This window comes from Sciurus vulgaris, assembly GCF_902686455.1.
Source record: "Sciurus vulgaris genome assembly, chromosome: 1".
NCBI lineage: Eukaryota > Metazoa > Chordata > Mammalia > Rodentia > Sciuridae > Sciurus > Sciurus vulgaris.
This window is the reverse complement of record NC_136461.1, coordinates 116,540,743-116,565,119: the sequence shown is the minus strand read 5'-3', so window position 1 is coordinate 116,565,119 and position 24,377 is coordinate 116,540,743. Positions and strand designations below refer to the sequence as shown.

At 35.8% G+C, this 24,377-nt stretch overlaps 1 protein-coding gene across 4 annotated transcripts in view; it reads left to right on the top strand.

Moving 5' to 3' along the window:
* The first annotated feature begins 974 nt into the window (after positions 1 to 974).
* Positions 975 to 24,377, top strand: part of ASH1L (ASH1 like histone lysine methyltransferase) — a 134,321-nt gene continuing 110,918 nt past the window's right edge. Inside the window, exons 1-3 of one of the 4 annotated variants that reach the window (XM_079104116.1) lie at positions 1,694 to 1,832; positions 16,206 to 16,401; positions 18,358 to 18,459. In XM_079104116.1, coding sequence (XP_078960242.1) covers positions 16,227 to 16,401; positions 18,358 to 18,459 — 277 coding nt within the window. In that variant the 5' untranslated portion in view covers positions 1,694 to 1,832; positions 16,206 to 16,226. Of the gene's footprint in view, positions 1,833 to 15,143; positions 15,608 to 16,205; positions 16,402 to 18,357; positions 18,460 to 24,377 lie in introns of those variants that run through there. The other 3 variants (XM_079104117.1, XM_079104115.1, XM_079104118.1) reach the window with 3 other exon arrangements.

Here is a 24,377-nt window from a genome sequence, read left to right as displayed (position 1 = left end):
AAGAGAAGGGGTCGCAAACCAAAAACTGTCTTAAATGGCATTCTTTCTGGTAGTCCTACCAGCCTTGCTGTCCTTGAGCAAACAGCTCAGCAGGCAGCTGGGTCAGCATTAGGACAGATCCTTCCCCCTTTACTGCCTTCATCTGCTAGTAGTTCTGAGATTCTTCCATCACCTATTTGCTCTCAGTCTTCTGGAACTAGTGGAGGTCAGAGCCCTGTTAGTAGTGATGCAGGATTTGTTGAACCCAGTTCCGTGCCATATTTGCATTTGCACTCTAGACAGGGCAATATGATTCAAACTCTTGCAATGAAAAAGGCTTCAAAGGGGAGGCGGTTATCTCCTCCTACTTTGTTGCCAAATTCTCCTTCACACTTGAGTGAACTTACATCTCTGAAAGAAGCTACTCCTTCCCCAATTAGTGAGTCTCATAGTGATGAGACCATTCCCAGTGATAGTGGAATTGGAACAGATAATAACAGCACATCCGACAGGGCAGAGAAATTTTGTGGACAAAAAAGAGAAGGCATTCTTTTGAGCATGTTTCTCTGATTCCCCCTGAAACCTCTACAGTCCTTAGCAGTCTTAAAGAAAAACATAAACACAAGTGTAAGCGCAGGGGTCATGATTACCTCAGCTATGACAATGAAAAGGCAGAAACGAAAACGGAAAAAGAAATATCCCCAACTCCGAAATAGACAGGATCCAGACTTCATTGCAGAGCTGGAGGAACTAATAAGTCGTCTAAGTGAAATTCGGATCACCCATCGAAGTCATCATTTTATCCCCCGAGATCTTTTGCCAACTATTTTTCGAATCAACTTTAATAGTTTCTATACACATCCTTCATTTCCCTTAGATCCTTTGCACTACATTCGAAAACCTGACTTAAAAAAGAAAAGAGGGAGGCCCCCTAAGATGAGGGAAGCAATGGCTGAAATGCCATTTATGCACAGCCTTAGTTTTCCTCTTTCTAGTACTGGATTCTATCCCTCTTATGGCATGCCTTATTCTCCTTCACCCCTTACGGCTGCTCCCATAGGATTAGGTTACTATGGAAGGTATCCTCCCACACTTTATCCACCTCCTCCATCTCCTTCTTTACCACTCCACTTCCACCTCCTTCCTATATGCATGCTGGTCATTTACTTCTCAATCCCACTAAATACCATAAGAAAAACATAAACTACTTAGACAGGAAGCCTTTCTTACAACCAGCAGAACTCCTCTCCTTTCCATGAGTACCTACCCCAGTGTACCTCCTGAGATGGCCTATGGTTGGATGGTTGAACACAAACACAGGCACCGTCACAAACATAGAGAACATCGTTCTTCGGAACAACCCCAGGTTTCCATGGACACTGGCTCTTCCAGATCTGTCCTGGAATCTTTGAAACGCTATCGATTTGGAAAGGATACTGTTGGAGAGCGATATAAGCATAAGGAAAAGCATCGGTGTCACATGTCTTGCCCTCATCTCTCTCCTTCAAAGAGCTTAATGAACAGAGAAGAACAGTGGGTCCACCGAGAGCCTTCTGAGGCTAGTCCTTTAGCCTTGGGATTGCAGACACCTTTACAAATTGACTGTTCAGAAAGTTCTCCAAGTTTATCCCTTGGAGGGTTCACTCCCAACTCTGAGCCAGCCAGCAGTGATGAACATACGAACCTTTTCACAAGTGCAATAGGCAGCTGCAGAGTTTCAAACCCTAACTCCAGTGGCCGGAAGAAATTAACTGACAGTCCTGGACTCTTTTCTGCACAGGACCCTTCATTAAATCGACCTCACAGAAAGGAGCCACTGCCTTCCAGTGAAAGGGCTATACAGACCTTGACAGGTAAGAGGGTTATTTTGTTGTCTTTATTTTTGTTTCAGTAATAAATTTTTCCCCCAGTGACTGCCTGATAACATGTAATTGAACTTTTAATCTTTTTAAAATTATGTCTTTATAAATGTGTTTTGAAATTTTTTCAAAGTTTTCATGTTTCTTAGATGAAAGAAGTAAGATAAGAAATGTCTGCATTAATTTTGGGTTTTGAGCTGAGGTATTATTGTAAAAAAATTTTTTTTTACACACTTGGAAACCAGGAAAAATAATTTTGTGTACAGCAAAAAGACTGTACACAATACCATTTGTGAAGAAATAGTTGACAGATTACCTGTTAATAGAGTGTAGGATTTTCAGTGTATACTAATCAAGCAATTATAAGTACTTCTATGTTGTAGGAAGAATGTATTATTAACCTTATATTACATATCTCAAAATCCAAGACCCAAATATTTGCAGGCTTGTAAAATTTAACTCAGTATTTACAGGGGTTTAAAAACAGCTTCCATTGGATATAAAAGGCATGAAATAGATCTAGATAATATAATCATAACCTCTAGAAATGTCATTTGAGAATTAGAAAACAAGAAAGAGTGTTATCCATTCAAAAAGTTATTTATCACAGATCTCAACCCTAAAGATTTGTACATTAATTCTAGAAACTGCATAAACCCTCTGGGGGAAGAAAATTTGTATGTTCATGTGTATTTTTCTAGAGCAAATCCATACATTTGATCAGATTCTCGAAGAAAACTTTCTAAGCCTCAATATCCTGTATAATGGGATTAGTATGGCTATTTTAAGAAGTAAATGGTATCTTAGTGCTTGTATATTGATTTGTACATGTGAAGCATACAAATGTTAGTTGCTATTATTTCTCGAAAAGATTAAAATCTTGGGCTAGGGTTGTGGCTCAGTGGTAAGTTTCTGCGTAGCACATGTGAGGCACTGGGTTCGATTCTCAGCGCATTAAAAAATAAATAAAATGAAGTTATGTCCATCTGCAGCTAAAAATGTTTTAAAAAATAGATTAAAATCTTATGAATTAGGGGGAGAAACAGAAAAGGAGTTTTTATTCTGATTTTCTTTATTTTTCAGCTGCTTAGGGGAAAACTGAGGGCCCTTTATTAACAATGTAAAGAGAAAAAAAAATCTATGCTTTAATTAGGTTCATTTGAATTTTTAAACCAATGTAATCAGTGACAGTTATTGAATATATGTTATTTACCAGGTATTCTCCTTTTGAGCCCTTGTTACATAATAGGGATTAAGGCACAAAGGTTTGTTGTTCGGTGGAAATTTTAGTGGAGATGATGGATAACAAGCAGAAAACAATCACGTTTCATTAAATTTGTGATTAAGAATTTAAGAAAAAGAACAGAATTCTATGAAAGCAAAAATGAGGGGAGGGGCTAACTCACAGACGGTTTCCCTTAGAAAGTAACCCTAAACTGGCACTTGAAGCATGAATAGCTCTCAGCTATATAAATAGAATTCCACTCATTCGTTTATTCATTCATTTATTCCTAAAACAATAGAACTGTTAAACTCACTGGTTATATAGAGAGTAAAGACCTGATATCTTGGGACTAGGGTTATAGTTCAGTGGTAGAGCGCTTGTCTAGTACATCGGAGGTACTGGGTTTGATCCTTAGCATCACGTGAAAATAAATAAAAAAATAAAGGTATTATATCTGTCTACAACTAAATTTAAAAAATCCTGACATCTGATCTTATTTATTTTTAGCTTAGTGAAGGAAGATGAATAGGAGATAAAGCAAATAAATAATGACATAATTGAGAATATGCCTAAAGTTAATGTAATAGATGCTTTGAAGTTAGTACAACAAAATAAAGAGATGGAGAATAAAGGACATGGCAATAGAAATCTAATTACGAAGAGTTACTAGACTGAGGATAAAAGTTGGGTCTTGAAGGATAATAAACCATAGCTAAGAATATGTATGAAGATCCTGAACTAGGAAAGAACTTAGGTGTTGGACAGACTGAAAAAAGCTTCACTGTGGTAGGAGAGGGAATAAAAAAGAGTGAATAAGAAGAGATGTGGTAATAAAAGAGAGCCAGACTATACATTTAAGAATTTTGGATTTTACACTAAGAGCAAAAGATAGAGAAGTATTGAGTTTAGGTATTGAAAGGTCATGCTGGCATCTACATGTACACTAAATTGAAAGGGATAAAAGTAATGATAAAGAAATTAGTAAGGAATTGTAGTCTAAAATAAGATGATGATAGTTAGACTAGAGTGGTAGACCACTTTTTGCATGAATGTTTGGGGATTGGTGATGCCATGCGCTGAGACTGAGAAGGCTAAAGAATGAGCAGATTTAGGGTAGAGCTGAAATTTACTTTCTAATAAATATAGTTGTTTGGTTTTTGTTTTGCTGTGCTGGGGATCAAATCCAGGGCCTTGTACATGCTGGGCAAGTGCTCTAACACTGAACTACACCCTTTGCCCTCTAATACATATAGTTTGAGGTATGTGAGGAAGATTAAAGTAGAGATATTGAGTAAGCAGTTGGTTATGTAGTTCTGGGGCTCATAATGAAAATTTGGACTGGAGGTTGAAGTGTACTTCATTGCAAGTTTTTGAAAACTTTTTAAAGCAATATCATTCACTAAAATTGAAAGGCATTCTGGGTAAAATGTAATTGGGAGCAGACTCTTAAAACCTGTATCCAGAATATCAAGCAAAATAATAATTATAAAAACAGCAGCGGTTAAAAAGACATAGCTGGTGCACGCCCATAATCCCAGTGCTCTGGAGGCTGAGGAAGTAGGATCATGAGTTCAAAGCCAATCTCAGCAACTTAACAAAGCCCTAAGCAACTCAGCAAAACCCTGCCTCTGAATAAAATATTTTTAAAATGGGGCTGGGGATGTGACTCAGTGGTTAAGCACCTCTTGGTTCAATCCCCTGGTACCCAAAACAAAATACAACAAAAAGACATGATAAACACTTAATAGAGAACGACATAAACATAGACCTGCACTTTTGAGGAAAAGAAGGTAGTTTGATAGAAGACAACACACAAGAAGGATTTGCTGCTCGTTTTAGACAGAAAGGGATGTCATTTCCAGGTAAATGTAGCAATACCAGAGATAGCTGGTTTTGGTTTATTGACCTTGTTTCTTTCTTTTGCACAAAGATTGGGGTGAACCAGATGATAAATCCTTGGAGGAAAATCTGTAGAGTGTGAGATGAATAGGCATTTGAACAGAACTGCATTTATCCCCTGCGTTATGCATTTAGCTAGTGTTAGTGTGCTTTTATTCAGCTGCTAACTTGGTGTTGGAAAACATTTGTGTATGTTGAAAAATAATATGATCCAGTGCACCTTCTGTACTATCCTATCATGTACCAATGATACATGAGCTATTTTACTCTATATAATATATGAATCATTTATGTATAAATGTTATTCCCTAGGGAGAGGATATAGAATGGGGGGGGGGAGCCTTAGAGCCCTAGCTATAAGGAAATTCAGTATTTAAAGAAGTGGTTGATAATAACCTCTGGCTTATGTATGACTCTTTATGATGATCTTTACAGATTTAAAAGATAAATAGCTAAAATTTCAAACTCTTGTCATTTCACATAAAAATTTAGAATTTTGCTTGTCAAAAAAAATAAGAACATCTGAACAACAAGAAATTCATGTTTTTTAAATGTGGCAGACCCCCTTTAGTTGGTGCCTGCTTTTTTTCTGTATACCATAGTTCTGACAGTTTCCTGTTACATGTTTTTTTCTGGCCCTTTTCAAAGCTATTTAAGCAGAAAATTATTGAATTTGAAGTCCCTGATTTGAAAGCTTTGAGAAGGACCTTAACAAAGGATGGATGGAGAAGGTAAAGGTGTGTGAGGTGACAGTTAGGTGGTTTGGATGTTAATGTCTACATGGGCAATGAAATCATCCAAGAGGCAATTACAGGAGTCAGGATGAAATGATGGGTGTGAACCTGGTTTCAGAATCCTGAAGGAATGAGGGAAATAGCAGGGAAGTCTAACATGCAATATGTCTGTGTAAAGAATAAGAACGCTTTTCTTAATTTAAAAAATAACATGAAAAAAAACACTCAGACCTCACTGGAGTCATTGTTCTGTTACCAGTTCTCTCTCATCAGCTGGGTGTCTTTGAATTATGTTCATTTCTGATGTTGACCACCTGGAATTAGTGAAGACTCCACAAGTTAAGAACAAAGTTCGTCACAAAGACTACCCTTGTTTCAGGTGCCAGTCACACATTTTAGTGTTTCTAAACCATTCATATTTCATCCAATCTGCAAAAGATCTGGGGCTTCCTACAACCCCTTCAATTTTGATAATTTGGTGTAACAGTTCATAGAATTTAAGAACATACTATATTTAGATTACAGTTTTACTATAAAGGATACAGATTAGGAGCAACCAGTTGAAGAGGAGCTGCATAAGACAGTGTTTGGTGGAGTAGGAGACAAAGATCTTCCACACTTTTTCCTTATAGAATCTGGGATAGTTACTCTTTGCATATTGTTGTGTTCATCAACATAGAAGCTCCACTGAACCTCAATGTCTAGAATTTTTGGGGTTTTCCTGACAGGCTTTTTTTTTTTTTTTTTTTTTTTTTTTTAATCATAGATGGACACACTTATTATTTTTTAATGTGCTGAGGTTCGAACCCAGTGTGTCACGTGTGCTAGGCGAGTGCTCTACCACTGAGCTACAGCCTCAGCCTCTGATGGGCGTTTTTGATTAAATAATCCACTGTGTGATTGAGTTCTATTTCTAGCCCCCTTCCACTCCCTAGAGGTTGGACTGGCCCAAAGTTTCAAAAATCATGTGGCTGATCTTTATAGTGACCACCTCCCATCCTGAAGTTATCCTAGGGCCTACCATAAGTCACTCATTGGAATAAAAAAAGACATTCCTATCACTCAGAATTCTAAAGGTTTTTTTGAAGCTGTGCCAGGAAGGAGGGACAAAGACCAGCTATAGTCTTTGTCATAACTAATGTTTTTTTTTTTTTAATCTCTCCATCTACTTCACAGTTACTGCTAACCAAATGTAGATGTGACTTGATTTTTCTCCCCACTCCCCAGGAGAATTGCAATTACTTATACAACCAAAACATCAGACAAACTCAGAGCAGAGATGGAGAGTGAGGGTGGGCAAGATTAAAGGTCCATGCCTATCCTGTAGCCACCTTGGTCTTAGTACTGGAGGGCATTGGTATTTGGGGTAGAAGAAGAGTTTTAATCTCTTTGTTGTGCCTATCCTCCCTTTTTTTCTGAGAAGGAAGGTAGGTAGAACTGTCCCTTAGGTTATAACCTCGGGTGTTGTGTCTTTTCTTGGGAGGGGCAGACCTGAGCCCTCACACCCTGCCTCGTAGCTTGACACAGCTCAGAAAAATAGACTCCTAGCTACTTCTGAGATCAGTGAGTAGGATCTTCCTACTTGCCTCAGGCTCCAACATACTTGAGGAGGGTATTAAATGACCATCCTTGCCTATCCCCAGAGTTTGAGTACTTCTACTCTCTTCAGTTCCAGGAAAGGTGAGAGTAATGAATATTGTGATTTCTCTGGGTCTTCTAATCTCTGATACCCCTATCAGACAAGGTTGAGGACACGTAGTGGGTTGCCCAACTTTGAGTCCCAAGAGTAAGGAGGAGTTGGTTGGGAGCTCAGGTCTCAGCAAATTTATGTACAGAAATCTTCACTACTGCTTTTAACCCCCACCACCACTGTTCTTAATTCCCAGCCCCCATTCCGGTACCTCCTGTTGCCTTGGGGTCAGCAAAGACTCTGACCTTTTCATACCCTGTCACTGGTGATTGTGGATAGTGCTATCGAGCTAGTCTTTGTCTTCTGGGTTGGGGTGAGTAGATGGGGAGTGGAAAGGCAGTCAGACTTGGGGGAGTTCTGGAGACTGTGGAAGGTGGCCCTCTGTTCCTGTAGAAAACAGACTGACCCTCAGCCACCAGATCCAGGGGGAGATCAGGTCTGCAGGGAGAAAGAATGAGACCCCAGGGCATATAGCAGATTCTTGGAAAATGGGGAGATGGCATATGGAAGAGCACATCGCCTAGTCTGAAGTTCAGATGGAGCCAGCCTGGCTCATCCTGAAGGAATTCCTGCTTACTGTCCTTGTCTTCCTGGGAACGCTTTGTCTCTGTGGCCTTGCAAGGATAAATCATTGAGGAAGAGGGATGGCTAGGATTTGGAAGGAGTGCTATAACTTTTGGAAATGGGGACCAGAAGTGTTAAGTGCTATATGCCTGAGTACCAAGTAGGAAGCTGGGTTCTTGGTCAGTTTCTGCACAGGCCCCACCTATTCCTATCACCAGCCTTCTCCATTCTTTTTTCATATCCCTTCTAAAAAGCTTCTTTGGCCTCTCTCACCCCTCAGGAATAGGGAGACTGGGTAGACTCCTCCAACTGCATGATTGAGGGAACTTCTCAATCTTCACAGTCTTCAAAGCCCTTCAGCCCCTAAGTCTGCTCCCTCTACCACCCCCGCCCCACTCCCCTTCAGCTCTGTCAACACAGAAGAAAACTAACTCCTGACTTGATTTTTCTAGTAAGAACTTAATGTGCCTTTTTAAGTTAAGATGAAAAACACATTTAACTATCCTTTTATCAAAAATCAGTTGAGGTATTCAAGAGACTGAGGAAGCAGGATCCAAGTTCAAGGCTAGCCTCTACAAATTAGTGAGTTGCTGTCTCAAAAAAGGGATAGGTTCAATGGTAGAGCTCCTCTATGTTCAATCCCCAGTGCTATGTGTTTGCACACACACATTAAGGATTTTTTTTTACTTAAATAAAATATTAGCAAAACGTCAACCTCAGATATCTTCTAATTTGATCCTTTTGAAGACAGAACTTACTTTGTTTAGGGATATGTTATGTATTTGACTTTTGTTCTTAATATTCCCTTAAGAGTAACTATCCTTTCAGTAAATCATTATTTTGTGCCGTGTGCTAGGTATAAAGAATATAGCCATCAATAACTTTAATTTCTGCCCTCACAGAATAGTGAAATATGCTAAGGATTTTTAGGAACAGAGAAATGGGGACTCACTGTTTTAAAAGGAGTTGAGAAAGAGTTTTGAATTTAGCATACAAAGAACCAGGAGTGAAAACTGTTTCTTACTGAGGAGAAATGGGCTTTGCAGGGGCTTGTAGATAATTGTGCTTAGTTAAGTGTTAATATCCTGATGTGGGACCTAGAGAGATGAGGCTGGAAAAAATGCACAAATACAGGTCATAAAGTTTCATTTTTTAATTAAAAAATTTTTTTTAGTTGTAGAAGGACACAATACCTTTATTATTTTATTTTTATGAGGTGCTGGAGGATCAAACCCAGTGCCTCACACATGTTAGGTGAGTGCTTTACCACTGAACCACAACCCAGCACCCCATAAAACTTTTTGTTTATATAAGACAGCAAAGAGTTTCAAGTTTATCCTGTAAACAAAAGGAAGTTAAAGATTTAAACAGAAGAATGATTTGATGAGACTAATACGACAATGTGAAAAGTTAGATTTCTAACAGTTTGGAAACTGTTCCTGCAAAATATTATGATGGCCTGAGCACAGGAATAGAAAGACATATTCAGAAGGAGCAAATAAGAAGTAAGAAAATGCGAAGGATATTAGAATGGTCCCCCGATACTCCTTTTGGGCAGTTGGTTGAATAGTTATGAGATTAAGTGAAATGAGGTGGTATGCAAAAGAAAGGTTGGTAGCTTGGTGCTGGGACCCACACCTGTAATCCCAGCAACTTGGGAGGCTAAAGCAGGAAGATTGAAAGTTCAAAGCAAGCCTCAGCAACTTAGTCCCTAAGCAACTTAGTGAGGCCCTGTCTCAAAAAATAAAATGGGCTGGGGCTATGACTCAATGGTTAAGTACACCTGGGTTCAATCCCCAGAGACCCCGCCTCCCCCCGAAAAAAAAAAAAGAGAGAACAAGGTCCGACACAGAAAACAGATTTGGCTTTCATGCTATTTTGTGTAACATGAATCTACAGCAAAGGAGATCAAACTTTAAATTTTAGTGACTCCTAGTTTAAGTCACAAAAAGAAAAGATAATATTAGGGTGAGTACACTGGAGAAAAAAAAAATTTTTTTTTATACCAGGATATTGAACCCAGGGGCACTTAACCACTGAGCCAAGCTCCCAGCCCTTTTTTATATTTTATTTAGAGACAGAGTCCTGCTGAGTTACTTAGGGCCTCAGTAAATTACTGATGCTGGCTTTGAACTCAACAATCCGCCTGCCTCAGTCTCCCAAACTGCTGGGATTACAGGTATGCATCATCACATCTGGCTTTAGCCCTTATTTTTATTTGAGCCAGAGTCTTGCTCATTTGCCAGCCCTGGCCTTGAACTTGTGATCATCCTGCCTCAGTCTCCAAGTCTTTGGGATCATAGGCATGCACCACCACACCCAACTCACACTGGGTTTCCTGAGGGAGTTTATATTCAAGATTGTCAAGGTGTTAGATCAGTTAGGCAGTTAGGGTGTGTTTTGTGTTCTGAGAACAGCTGATGTAGTAGCAAGCCATAGATTTTTGGAGGCTGAAGGATGAATGGAAATAGGGGATATGTAGATAATTAAAATATTTACACCTTTCAGTTTTGATGTTGTCTTTCTCACTGTTTTCTAGCAATTTCAGTGAATTTATTTACTCTTTCCTCATACTTAAATCCTCTATTAAAGAAATCACTTCAAAAAGCATGACTCTAGTGGGCTGGGGTTGTGACTCGGTGGTAGAGCACTTGCCTAGCATGTGTGAGGCACTGGGTTCGATTCTCAGCACTGCATATAAATAAATAAATAAAGGTCCATCAACAAGTATACATTATTTTAAGTCGATCTCAATTTTCAGTTGGTTCCTTTCCATATATAACTTAAAGAGTAGATTCATTTTACATTAATTTGGTATCATGTTAAAAAATGCCCAAAAAACTACTATAATATGATCATTTTTGTATTATTTTGTATGTAATTGTTGATCACCTTTGGAACATTATTATCCTGAAACAGTTCCCATTGACCAAAACTGGGACATTTAAGCAACAGAATAAATAATGATTCTTGTGTTATAACTTTAAAATGTCCATAAATTCGTGCCGATAAAAATAAATGATTGGCTAATAAATACATGGGAAGAAAAAGGGGCAAATATTCTTTACAGAAGATTCCAAATGATATAGATCATCCCCTTTTAGGAGGTGGAGCTTAATTACTCTCTTCTTGAGTGTTTTCTGGATAATAGTGACTCATTCCAAGGAATATAGAAATAGAGAATTACAAACATTAACTTAGAGACAAGAGGCCTGCCAACAGCCCCTTAACCAAGTAAAAGGTAAACTTCACTTTACGATAAGACATGATAATATCATGTATTCTCTGATGTAATGTGGTCAGAACAGAATTATCCTTGTATGTTTTTTCCAAAACTCCATAATCCTAGGTCTAAACAGGGAAAAAAAAAAAAAAAAATTAAGGGACATTTTAGTATCAGGACCTGAGAAAACTAGGAAAGATTGAAAAACTGTTACAGTTCAGAGGAGACTATTATAATACAGTGGGATATTCTATGTTGGATCCTGGAACAGGAAAAGGAAATTTAGTGGAAAATTGGTGAAATCTGCACAAATTCTATAATTTCATTAATAGTATCATACCAATGTCAAGTTCTTGATTTGAAAAATGTACTATTGCTATGTAGGATGTTAACATTAAGGGAAGTTAAGTAAAATTAGTGAGAATTCTCTCTGCAGTCTGAAACTTTTTTATAAATATGAATTGTTCCAAATACCTAATTTTTTTTTTAGCAGAGTTAAAATTAAGTAAAATATCTCAAACTGATAAGTGATTAAGGAAAAAAATAAAGCTTGTACACTATTAATATAGGACTAGATTTGTCATGTTGGATAAAATAAGCACATTTGATAAGTCATGTTGATATAAATTGGGAAAAATAAAATCAGATTGGGCAATGGGACATAAGACTGGAGTAGTGCATTTAACCTTTCCCTGTTTTAGAGAAGGGGAATCAGACTTATTGGTGAAGTATTTTTAAACAAATTAAATCTCAAAACATCAGTTTTAGAATAACAGATGAATCAGTTTTTATAAATTTACAAGTATGTTGGTGGTTAGCTTATTTTTCTAATTTGCATAGTATTCTGTATTACCATTAAGACTAAACACTCTGAAATCAGCTTTTACAAATTAACAGTAATTTCCGGTACTACTTAAATGATACCAGGTTTCCTGTTCTCACGCCTATCCGAGAAAGGATTCTATTTTTTTAATTGCTCTATGTTGGATAGACATGAAATACCCTCTAGTCAGAAAGAGTGATTGGGAATGTCAGAGATTCCTTCCTTGTCTTTCAGCATTTTTTAAAAGCTCATGGTAGAACTTGTAACCTCATTTGCAAAATGGACAAAAACATCAGTGAATCTCTTACATTTAGTATTTATAGCTTACAGATGATCCAATAAGCAGACCATGAGATGTTGTTATTGGTGATTTACTATATTACAAATAGTATGCATTATCTATTTGATACACTTCGCTGCAACTTACGTCCCCAAAGTAAATGGAGCTTTATGTTTTTGTTGGGGAAGAAAAATGTATCCACAATGAAGAATACTGGTTGAAGCAGTGTACTGAGTTTTTGTTATGTTTTGTTTTGTGACATTGAAAATTGACCTCTGAGGTCCACTCCCACCGATCTATAGCCAGCCTTTGTGTGTGTGTGGTGTGTATGAGAGAGAGAGAGTGAGAGTGAGAGAGAGAGTGTGTGTGTGTGTGTGTGTGTGTGTGTGTGTGATAAGTTGCCCAGGCTGGGTGTTGAACTGTGGATCCTCCTGCTTTAAGCCTCCCTAGTAGCTGGGATTATAAATTTAAGCCATCCCACCCAACTCTGTTTTTTTTTTAACTGAAGGGTTATAAGCATCCATTAGTTAGAATATTCTAATTTCAGACAGTTTCTCCAGGATACACACATAAATAACATGGACATGTGAGATAAAAGCAGAAAATTGATTGTCATGGTTAATATAGTTCTGGGAATTTCCAGAGGAATTCCATTTCAGTAAATGATCTGATTTGGGCATTATGGGAAATTGTCTAATCAAAGGGAGAAAAACAAATGTTTTAGCTTAAAAATCTCCAGCATAGGCTCTGAATCATTCTCTCTTGTTGTATGTTTAATTGGTGAGTCAAATAAAATGTATTACTTTCTATAAAAGCATTTCCCACAATTGGAAACAGCTGTTTTTATTGTGAATGTAGCTTTTATCTCAGCATTCATTCAGCTCAACAAGAAGCTTCCCAGGCTGGTGTTAGCTATGAAGCAAAGGACTCACAACTTGAATCTGGACATTAAAAATCTTGATCAAAAGTTTCCAATAGTTTGCTATTTAAGTTCATATTCTGTTACTGTGTAACCATTTTTTATTACAGCCATTTTTGGTTTAGTTGTTTAACACATATTCCTAAATAATCATGAGTTATGAATGACAAAATTTAAAATTTTTCTTTTTTAAAAGTAAAATTTTGTTATCATACTTTAATTTTGGTGAGAATGAAAAATTTAAATATTTAAACCTTTTAAAATACATTGAAATTTATATCATCTTTGAACTGACTACTCCTTTTGTCATTCCAAATCTAGCATACTTTATCTATTTTTTTTTCATACTTTACCCAAAAATATTTATTGAATTTAGACTAAAAAATATATGTTCTATTAAAAATACTATAGGTTTCATTCACTATGTTCCTTTAACTAATACATATTGGCTTTAGGGAAATTCCTCGTTTTTAACCTAGAATACTTAGACTTCAATGAAATAGGTTGAATTTTTATTCATATTTCTTTGTGATGTCTCTGTGCTGCTACACACATAGACACTGCAGTGCAGTTGTCTCTAGTTATTCTGATATCTTTGCCTATTTGAATCTTTCCTCACACCCAGGCATCAGTAAAAGAGTGCTCTTTTATCTTAGGTTTGTTTCAGTTCTTCCTATGTAGGCTACATTAAAATCTCTTGTAACAAATTGACTTCAAAATAGCTTCTTGGCATCTGCTCATTTTTGTGTATAATGTAGGCTTTCAGAATCTTATCCCTAAGTCATTTGTGTTCTTTTTTACTTTTCACCTTTCTGACATTCTTATCCATGATTTGTCATTTTGGTTTTGCTATAAAAATACTCTCTTCTCATCTAATTTGACACAAATATTTTCTTAAAACCTGTTTCATCTTTAGAAGTTCATCAAATAATAGCCAAATAAAATTCAGACTCTGTGTTCTAAAACTAGTTCCAAGGTTCTTCCTCATATCCAGGTTCATTTCAATTCTTGATGCCCTTTATATATTATCTCAATTTATGATATTCTTTTTATTTTCTCTTCTTAGTAGTAGTCTGCTTTCTTTTTTACATGAAGGGCTTTATTTCCAACAAAGAATATACTAACAATCAATATATACTGCCAATTATACTTAGCTGTGTCTTCTTTTGTGATTTGTCTGTAATTTCTACTTCTTTCTCTTAACATGTACAGAATATTTCTAAACATATTTCTAAGGCTGCCATCTGAGTAATGAGACATCTAATTATTTTTTTACTCCCAAATTTTGTAAATTCTGAAATTATCACTTATATTCTCTGTTTACTTGTGAAGTATTTATGCATTCTTGTAACATTGAATTGAGAAACATTGGGACCTCTCTAATATCAAAAGTTTTTTTCGTGTTCTCTGTATACTTTGAGAAGGTATGAACATTTCTTGAACTTAAAAGTATATACATGCCTCTTGTACTTTGAAGAGTGGAGATTTTTCACACAATCTTCCAGGCATATCTAAAATCACCACTATCAGAGACATGAACAACCTCACATGATATAAATAGCAACAAAAAGGGTAACTTCCCTAAATCACTCATGAATTAGAAGAACCAAAGAACTAAATAGGGGAAACAGAAAACTACTTCGTCCTGGTAAAGACCTGAACAGAAAGCCAGACAACTTCTAATTCATATTCATCTCTTGAGCACATCTGGTTTTATTGCTATAATCTAGAACGTAATCCATAATCCCAACTCTATGTAAACGATGATAAAGGAATGGTGAATTAGAAGATTCACTTCAGAGAAGCTTTTTTTTTTTTTTTTAAATTCTGCAAGTACCTCAAGCCCCAAAGGTAGCTTTTTAAAGAGTATTTCTTAGATTTGCTTTACATTTAAGATAAATAACTGAGAGATTATTTCTAGTTCCCTAATTGGGCTTAAATTTCTACACGTTTTAGATTTTTACTTTAATAGTTAGTCTAAGTATGTCAGTGACAGAAATAAATACTTAAATTATAAAAATTCCATGATTAGGCTAGTGTGTAACTGAGTGGTGGAGCAAGTTCTTAGCACGCACAGGGCCATGAGTTCAATCCCCAGTAGCAAAAGTAAATAGATGTTCCATCATAAATGTAGGGGGCCAGTTTATATGTAATAGTCATGAAAAATTGTAAAACCCTTTGAATATTGTAAAGTGATTTTGTATTACATTATCTCATTTCAGGTCTCACAACAATCATGTGATTTAGAGTGCTTTATTAAACCAAAATACAGGCATATTTACTGGTCTCACTCATGTAATCTAATTTGTTGATGATCTAGAAATCAGACCCACAGTGCCTTTCTTCATAGTCCATATACTTAACATCATACCACGTCAACTCTGCATTTCACTGTTCCAGCTTTGAAAACAGGTATATTGGTCTCTGTTGAAATCAATGCACTAGTTCTCTTTGAACAGTATCTTGTTCTTCCTTAACCACCTTACTGCATAATGGGACTTATCTAACAGTATGTTTCTGGCAGTATTGGAGATAATTTTTGCAGATTTCATATGATTTCTGCTGTTAGCCTAATTTTAACATAGTTTTGTACATCTTTAACAGGTTGCTGCTTCTTGCACATAAGTTATAGCATCATTTTCCGTCTTAAACTCAATTGCTTTACATCATTGAGTAATGTTTTTTTCAGGTATCCTCATCTTCTTACTGTTCCTATAACTATTTTTGAATGAAATAAGATTCTAGAGCTGATGATTATCAAGCCCTAGAGATCTCTGTCTCAGGGATACATTATTCTCCTTAAATGTGGACTAAAGTTAAGAGCAGCTCTGTGCTATATGAATAGGGAATTCAAACACACTTTTTAAAATTAAAACCTTCCTAAATGAAGTTTTATTCCAGTCTCTTATTAAATCCTAAGAATAGGCTGCTGGCCTCCATTACTTTCAGGAAATGAAAAAGTGGCTCAGAAGCTAAGTGAGCTAAGCCATCTCTTTCTCAATTGTTTCAGTTTCTCAGGAATTGCTGTACAATGCTGCCAATAACGATCTCCGGGGATCTGACCCCCATTCCACCTCCCACTGCCTCCTCTGCAGCTCCAGATGCCACCAAAAGAAGGAGCTTTGAAGAAAGTGCCTGTACCCTCTTTTACCCTGAGGTGGGTGAGGCCAGGCAGGGTGATTCTCAGGATATCCTGATGATCAAAGGTATAGTTGAAGCCTTCATCAAGACTTTCTTGAAGATGACCAAGAAATTTGGGGAAAGTTACCAATAGCCTAGGAACTGAAGACAGAACTCAAGAGTGGATGGCACAGTTGCCACCTGAAATGTAATACATGGTGACATGCACAACCCATAAATAAGCTCTTTGAGGGCAGAGACTATTAAATACTTTCTATTATAGTACTGAGCATATAAATATATTCAATACATGTTAGTTTGCAACTGAGAGAAGACTTGATAAAAAGTGCTCTCTAACTCCCTTTTTCCCCTGGTACTTAATCTATGATGGTTTGTCCATTCATCAGGAATGGTAATAGAGTTCAATGATGTCTCAAGCTTCTTGGCCACTATTGTCTTCTGTCTTGACTTTTTGTCTCAGTAGGGAATATATATCTGTCCCATATATGAGTTTTCAGAATTACTACTTTAAAGTTTTTGTTGATTCCTGGACTTTTACTTCTTGGATTGTTTTATTAGGGTATTTAGCTCTTTTGGTTTTTTTTTTTTTTTTTTTTTTTTTTTTCTTTTCTTTTTTTAATGACATTTAGCTCTTCAGTGGAAATCTTATCCTATCTGAATCATATTCCAGGGGGATTATTACACTGTTGGTTTTTAAAATCCCTTTTATCTGTTTTAAAATTCAACAATAAACAGTCTTGCTCTTGACTAGATCTTACATCAGTCATCACTGTGTTTTAGAAGTAGGTTGTATTATCACAATATAAGGTTTCTTTAAAAATCTAACTTTTACTCTTCAATGGCAAGTCTTACATCTCACCTGAGTAATACTGCCAGTAGCCTGCTGAAAGAGTATTTACAGTGATGTGATTTAAGATACTACTTAATTAAAACAAAGCTTGTGGTTGGTCTATTCCTCTTAGAGAAAAGGAAATTTTAAAAAACTTAGCTCCATTCATTCTTCTGTCCCTGCGTTGTCCTTCAGTATTTTAGTCACTTCTTCATTAAAGATATAACTCTTAGAGGCAGATCTTAAAAATCTCATCTTCAAGTATTTGATTTCCTTTATCTTTTGTTGCCACCAATGCTATGTTACAGCTTTTTATTTGTAATTTTTTCCCCAGGTTAAAGTGAACATTTCAGAGTACTGCTAGAGTTTTTGTTTGTTTTAACAACATGAAAGGGACATGCGTTGTGTTTTCTCAACAGCTGGCTTTTTAGATAACAAGCCAACTGCTATTAGAACCAAGTTTTACTCAGGAAAATAATCTTTCCTGAACAACATACTTTTCTCTTCAGAAAGAGATGGGTTAAATTATACTACATTGATTTGGAGTCTTCCTAAAATTATGAAACTATTTGAATGGAAATTTAAATTGTCTTCATGGCTTTTGTGTATAAACCAAGTTACCTTCAGTGCAAAACTTTAAAGGAGATTATTCTACTCCATGGATCAATTAATTTCCCCTTCTTCCAGAATTTTCTTTAGAAGAAATACATAGAGGTGAACAATTTTTCTGTGAATTGATAGGATGTGTGAATTTAAGGTCCAACCCTTTACTTTCTCTGATTTTATTAAATAAAATACTTAGGTTGGATCTGTTTTTATCTCACTGTTCCTAATTGATTATAAGTTTTGTCAGTTATATTATGAATTTTAATCAGAAACCAGGAATGAATCTGTATTACATAATGGTAAAACATAAAAAGCAAATCATATTTTTTGCTCATTCTTCCACTAAAACTAGTTTTCCCTCTGCTAATGTAACCAGAGAAATTTTGAGACATGGGAAATTCTACCGGCAACATCTAGTGTGGTTTGTCCTCTGTTTATTTTCCTCTTATTGCCAGCTTACAAGTCATGTTATTACAGTGAATGGCAGTGGCAGCAACTGAAATTTACAGTTATAATACAGAATGAGTGATTTGGCTTTGTCAGACCTGAATTTTCCTATGATTTCTGTCTTTTCCTGTCTTTATAGGTTCCCAGTCAAACTCAGATAAACCTTCCCAGCGACCATCAGAAAGCACAAATTGTAGCCCTACCCGGAAAAGATCTTCATCTGAGAGTACTACTTCGACAGGTTAGTACTATTTATTTTAACAGATTTTCAAGATGATTTCCCACCTGTTACTTGTGAATGACTTACAAGATAATTTTGTTCAGAAGACAAAAATGTCTAGGCATGGTGGTGCATCCTTGTAATGCCAGCTACTCAAGAGCCTGAGGCAGAAAGATTGCAAGTTTGAAGCCAGCCTGAGCAACTTAGTGACAACCCTGTCTCAAAACTTAAGAATATAAAAGGGCTGGATATGAGGTTCAAAGGTAGAATACTCCTGGGTTCAATCTCAAGTACTAAAATGAAAGAAAGGTGATCTTGTTTTGTGAGAATCATTAATAATGTACATTGAAACAGTATGGTAGTCTTACCCATTAAAAACTGAATTAACCTAACAGGGGAGTGTGGACTGGAGGTATTTAATAAGTTTATAGATAGATGTAAAATTCTGTGGTAAACTAATAATTTGTAAAAGAGCTTTCACAAATCTATTATGAGGCATGAGAAGAACCTCTATTAATATTTATTTGTTATTCTCAACTTTTGAATTTCTATTATTTGTCTATTTTAAATTGTACCAAACTAGACTAGTTGCAGTGGTACACATCTATAATCCCAGCAACTTGGGAGGTTGAGGCAAGAGGATTGCAAGTTCAAGGCCAGCCTCAGCAATTTAGTGAGACCTTAAGCTACTAACTGAGAACCTGCCTCAAAATAAAAATGTTGGGGTGTAGCTCAGTGGTTAAGCACCCTTGCCTTCAATCCCTGGTACCAAAATATAATAATTAATATATAAATAAATTATAGCCAACTGATTAATACAGTATAGCATATTTGTACAGAGATTTAGGACTGAGGGTTATAGTTCAGTGGTAGAGAAGGTTCAGTCCCCACCCCCCCCCAAAAAAAATTTAAGGATATGCTCCTTATTGTCTTTAAAAAACAAAAATAAAAGATGACATATATCTGCCTCTGAATTTATTGAAGATTAAGAAATAATTTTAAGCTATTAATATTATCAGGAGAGATGAAGAGTAGTAGTTTCATTCCAAGCAGTGAGAATAATACATATACTATTCAGTGAGTTCAAGAAAATAACTAAAACAACCATTATAGTTAGAATAAAGACAGTTTTTAAATGTGAGGGTAGAAAGGTAGGTAGGGACCAGTGATGAGAAACTTAAACAAGTGAAAGAAAGTTTTTAAGCAAGAAAATGACGTATCTTTTAGTTTTCTCTCTCTCTTTGGTTAGTAGATCTCTTATGTCTTACAGCCATAGCATATGGGTTTTTTTTTATCAGTGCTACAAGTCCTCACTGTCAAATTGTATCAACATAGTATTTGTTGAATTTATTTGATGATTATCTACAACACTCCAGAAGTTCGTTATTAGTAGTTTTGTGCCAAAAGTACAATAAAATCTTACTATGTTGTTTGGGATTTTTCTTTCTTTTTTCCAGTACTGGAGATTGAACCCAGTGGTGTCCTACCACTGAGTTAAGTCTTCAGCCTGTTTGAGACAGGTTTTCACTAATCTTCTCAGTCTGGCCTTCATCTTGTGATTCTCCTTTCTCAGCCTCTCAAATCCCTGGGATTAATCGTGCACCTCTGTGCCTGACTATACGGTGGAATTTAAACATCAGTGATAGTTGTGTTTCTTATGCTACTTTGTTTAGACTTTCAAACTCTTTAACAATGAATGACTAATTTTTATGTGGTCTACCTAGACTAGGGTAAAGATTCTCAGCCCTTAATTTAGCAAACAAAAAAGAGAATATCTAAGTCCATAAATGAGACTATTTTATTCATTGAATCAAATGTTTTAAGGATTATTGTTGGTAATGAACCCTAGGGTTCAAATATGAATAAGCTAAAGTTACTGCTACCAAGAGTTCAGACATATTCACCAATAAACAGGGTGTTAAATTCTATTAATAGAGCAGTATACAAAATGCTATGACATACTGATCACTTCAGATGACTATCATTGCTGCCCCTGAAGAAGTGGTACATACACTGGTGTATATTAAATTTAAATATATTAAATTTAAGTGAGACAATATAAAGGATACAAATGTATTTTAAACAGTAACAATAGTACCTCAGACTCAAAACCGTGAAATAGCATAGTGTTTTTGGAGAACATGTTGTTGGGTATTACTGTGTCCATGGGGTAGATATGATGGTGGTATTTGAAAGTGAGGCTGTAACAGTAATAATGGGCTATATCACATGCAGTTTGTTTTTTCATTCATAGGAGATGAAACTTTTGTGGATGCAATTAGGAACTGTGGAATGATTTTGAATAAGGAGGATAAATTTTTGGTATATTAGGCAGAATGACCTAGGATTCACAATTCTAAAAAATGATCCCCCAGGCCTAGTGACTTAAAACAACAAACACTTTTTTTTTTTTTTTTTCATGTTATGTGACCCATCAAGCATCTGTACCCCAAAGAAGATTTTTGAAGTCTCTTTCACGTTGTCTTCTCTAGGACCCCAGTTCACAGAACAGCCTCTCTCTCTAATGTTGCTTGTCTTGTAGAAGAGAGGAAAGGGCCACAGGAAAGCACTATCTGACTCTTAAAAGTTCTTCCTAGAACTGATGTGCATTACTTCTCACATTTCATTGTCAAAGCAAGTTCAGTCTTAATGTCAATGTGGACTGGGAATTGTAATTCTTTGAAGGTAGGGCAGCAGATATTTATGAATACTGTCTAACATATATGCATTTTAAATAAATTGTGATTATAGTGTGAAAAAGAGTGTAATAAACATGCATGAAAATAGTAGATGATGTCTTCAGATTTTAATTAATTGATTGATTAATTGGTACTGCAGATTGAACTCAGGGGCACTTGACCACTGAACCACATCCCCAGCCCTCTTTTGTATTTTATTTAGAGGCACGATCTCACTGAGTTGCTTAGCACCTTACCATTGCTGAGGCTAGCTTTGAACTCACTCCTGTCTCAGCATCCCAAGCTGCTGGGATTATCGGCGTGTGCCATGGTGCCTGGCATTGAATATATTTAATTTTAACTGTCTTCAGGCTGTTGAGGTAGAAATGCTTGGCAACTGGAAGTAGTGGTTTATCTTTTCAGTGACTTCTTTATAGAAATACAGACTATCAGTACATGTATAAACTTGAATTTGGCATTGAGTGAGATTGCCCAGGAAAAAATTATAAAATGAAAAGACAAGTGGGAAAGACACCTAAGAAACATGAGCATTTGAAAGGGCAGAAAAGTGGAAGAAACAGTGTCAGTGAATATGACTTAAATAGGAAAAATCAAATAGTACTGTTATAGAAACCTTAAAAATGGAGAAGCTAAAGAGTAGAAAAAAGTAGTTAATATCAGTGTAACTAAGAAGTCAAGGATTTAAACAAAATGTTGAATAATTGGGAAATAAGGAACCATAGTCTTGGGGGTATGCAATTAGAACAGTTTGTGAGCTTGAAAGGGGAAATTTAGTACTGTTAAAATTCTGGTGGCCAGATGGAGATGTAGCTCAGTGGTAAAGTACTAGCCTAAAATGGGTGAGGTCCTGGATTTCATCCCCAGCACTGCAAAAAAAATTTGGTGGCATTATTACAAATTAGAGTTATTTATTTCTCTAGTGATAGCTGTATAGAACTAACAAACATGTTGGTACCTTAAACCTTAAAACAATAGATAAAATCTGGAAACATTCTCAGAGCATTACCAAGCCTTGAAAAAATAGGAAACCAGAAAAATTTTAATAAAGTTTGATTCATAAATAAGAAGCACCCACTAGAGCTGTTGAGCATATGCTTCCTTGGTCCCTTGTCACTGAGAGTCTGTTAATTGCAACATTTCCTGGTGCAATAGATGAAAGCCAAAACCTAGGACTCCAGCACGACAGAAGATCACATCAGATTTTCATGCATACAACTGCAGTTGCTAAAAAATGACACCAGTGTAAAATCAAATAGAAATAAACTTATCACAGAAGAGAATAAATTGTCCCTCGTTTCAGTTTTGGCATTGAAAGAAGCAGGCAAAAGATTTCCTGACCACAAGGTCATACTAATGACCAACAAATTTTTTATTTTCTGAGACCAGGAAAAAAATATTAAATTAGATTTTATCTTAAGTTGTTCGAATTCCCATTGCATTTTAGAGCGAAATGCAAATATTCTATAGAGAATTTCCATTAACTATGAACTTTTTTTTTGCAACTGTTATGTTCTCAATCTTTGACCTAACATTCTCACGTATTCCAGCAACAAATAAACCCCAGCCTTTATTTTGCGATTTAAAGGCAAAGAACCAGAACCATGTTCTATTCTTCTAGGTATAGTCAGTGGAATAAAATAGCTCTCTCGTCTGTGAAGTAAGGTATGTAAGCAATGTGTAAACAAAAAGTAATACACATTTTAAATAAGACATCACTTGCCTAATCTTTGAAGTAATTGCCCTGTTTTGAAATAAATCCAAAGGGATCATATACTACTAACAACTGTTAATATATGACTACTAACAACTGTTGTCATTGTCATTGTTAGGCAAGCTGGGAGTGTAGGGTAGCAAAAGTATAATTGGTGAGAAAGATCTAAGTCTTCCTGAGGTGTGTTAAGTATCATGTTAGGTCTTTTAAGACTTAATAGGAAGATGAAATGAATATTTTCAAGTGTTCTTTGTCAGTACTTACCTCTGGTAGTACCCCCCACCCCACACACCTTCTTTTTGCAGCTTTTAAAGTGATTTTGTTTATTTTCTTTTTTCCTCAGGGATTTGATATAACCCTGAAGATTTTAGTTAGGACAGATTTCACAGTAATTTAACACTTCTTGAAAAACAAAGTTCTGCAGTATTGTTTCATAGAAACATTTCAACTTTCATTAGTTGATTTGCAAATATTGTTAAACAGATGAGAAGTACTTCTTTTCTAATTATAATATTGAGCAACTGTTATATTCAGGGACCCATATTAAGGTTAATCAAAAAAGTCTTATATAAACATGGGATTGAGACTTCTAAGACATTATACATATGCTGTGGCTAAAAGTGTTCTAAGTGGGGAAAGAAGAGAAAATATTATGACATGACAAGAAAACTATGTACTTTTGAAGTTGGATGTGACTGATTCAACTTCAGCAATATTGTGTAACATTGTACAAGTTATATAAACTATTCAAACCACAGCTTTCTCATTTATAATTTGAGGCTACTTTTGTTTATCATGCAAAATAATGAGAATAAGAATAATTTATATGAAATTCCTATCATTGAATTAGTCTATAAGTAAACACTAACTTCTGTTGTTAATTGCTGCTGTTATTGATCCTCCTCCCATTATTGTCATGAATTTATGGAAATATGAATTAGGTATTATAGAATGGAGAACAGGGTATGGTAGTAAACAACAAAAAGAAGATTGCAAAAATGTTTAGGTACATTTGATGAGTAATCTTAAACATTATAGCAGGGTGCAGTGACACACAACTATAATCCTAGCAACTCGGGAGGCTGAGAGAATCACAGATTTAAGTCCAGCTTCAGCAATTTAGCAAGACTGTATCTCAAAAAATAAAAAAAAAAGTTCTGGGGATGTGGTTCAGTGGTTAAGCACCCCTGAGTTCAATTCCCAGTACCAATAAAAACTTAAACCTTTGTTTAGTACGAGGCTCTACTTGACAGAAAGTAAAACATCAAAATGTTGGACACTGGATAAACAGGAAGTCATAAAATTTAAAATTCTTAGGATTTATACAAGGCAGAAAAAAAATCTGAATTCTGACTGCCAACTATAGAGTTCTTGGTAGAAGGACTCAATAATGATTACACCTTAGCAACACTAAATATTCCTTGAGTAAAAGTGACACTTACAAGTCCCCTATTTAAATTTAAAATCTATTTTAAGGATTCAAACCATTCTACAAGTAACTGATTCTAAAACGTTAGCATCAAAAACAT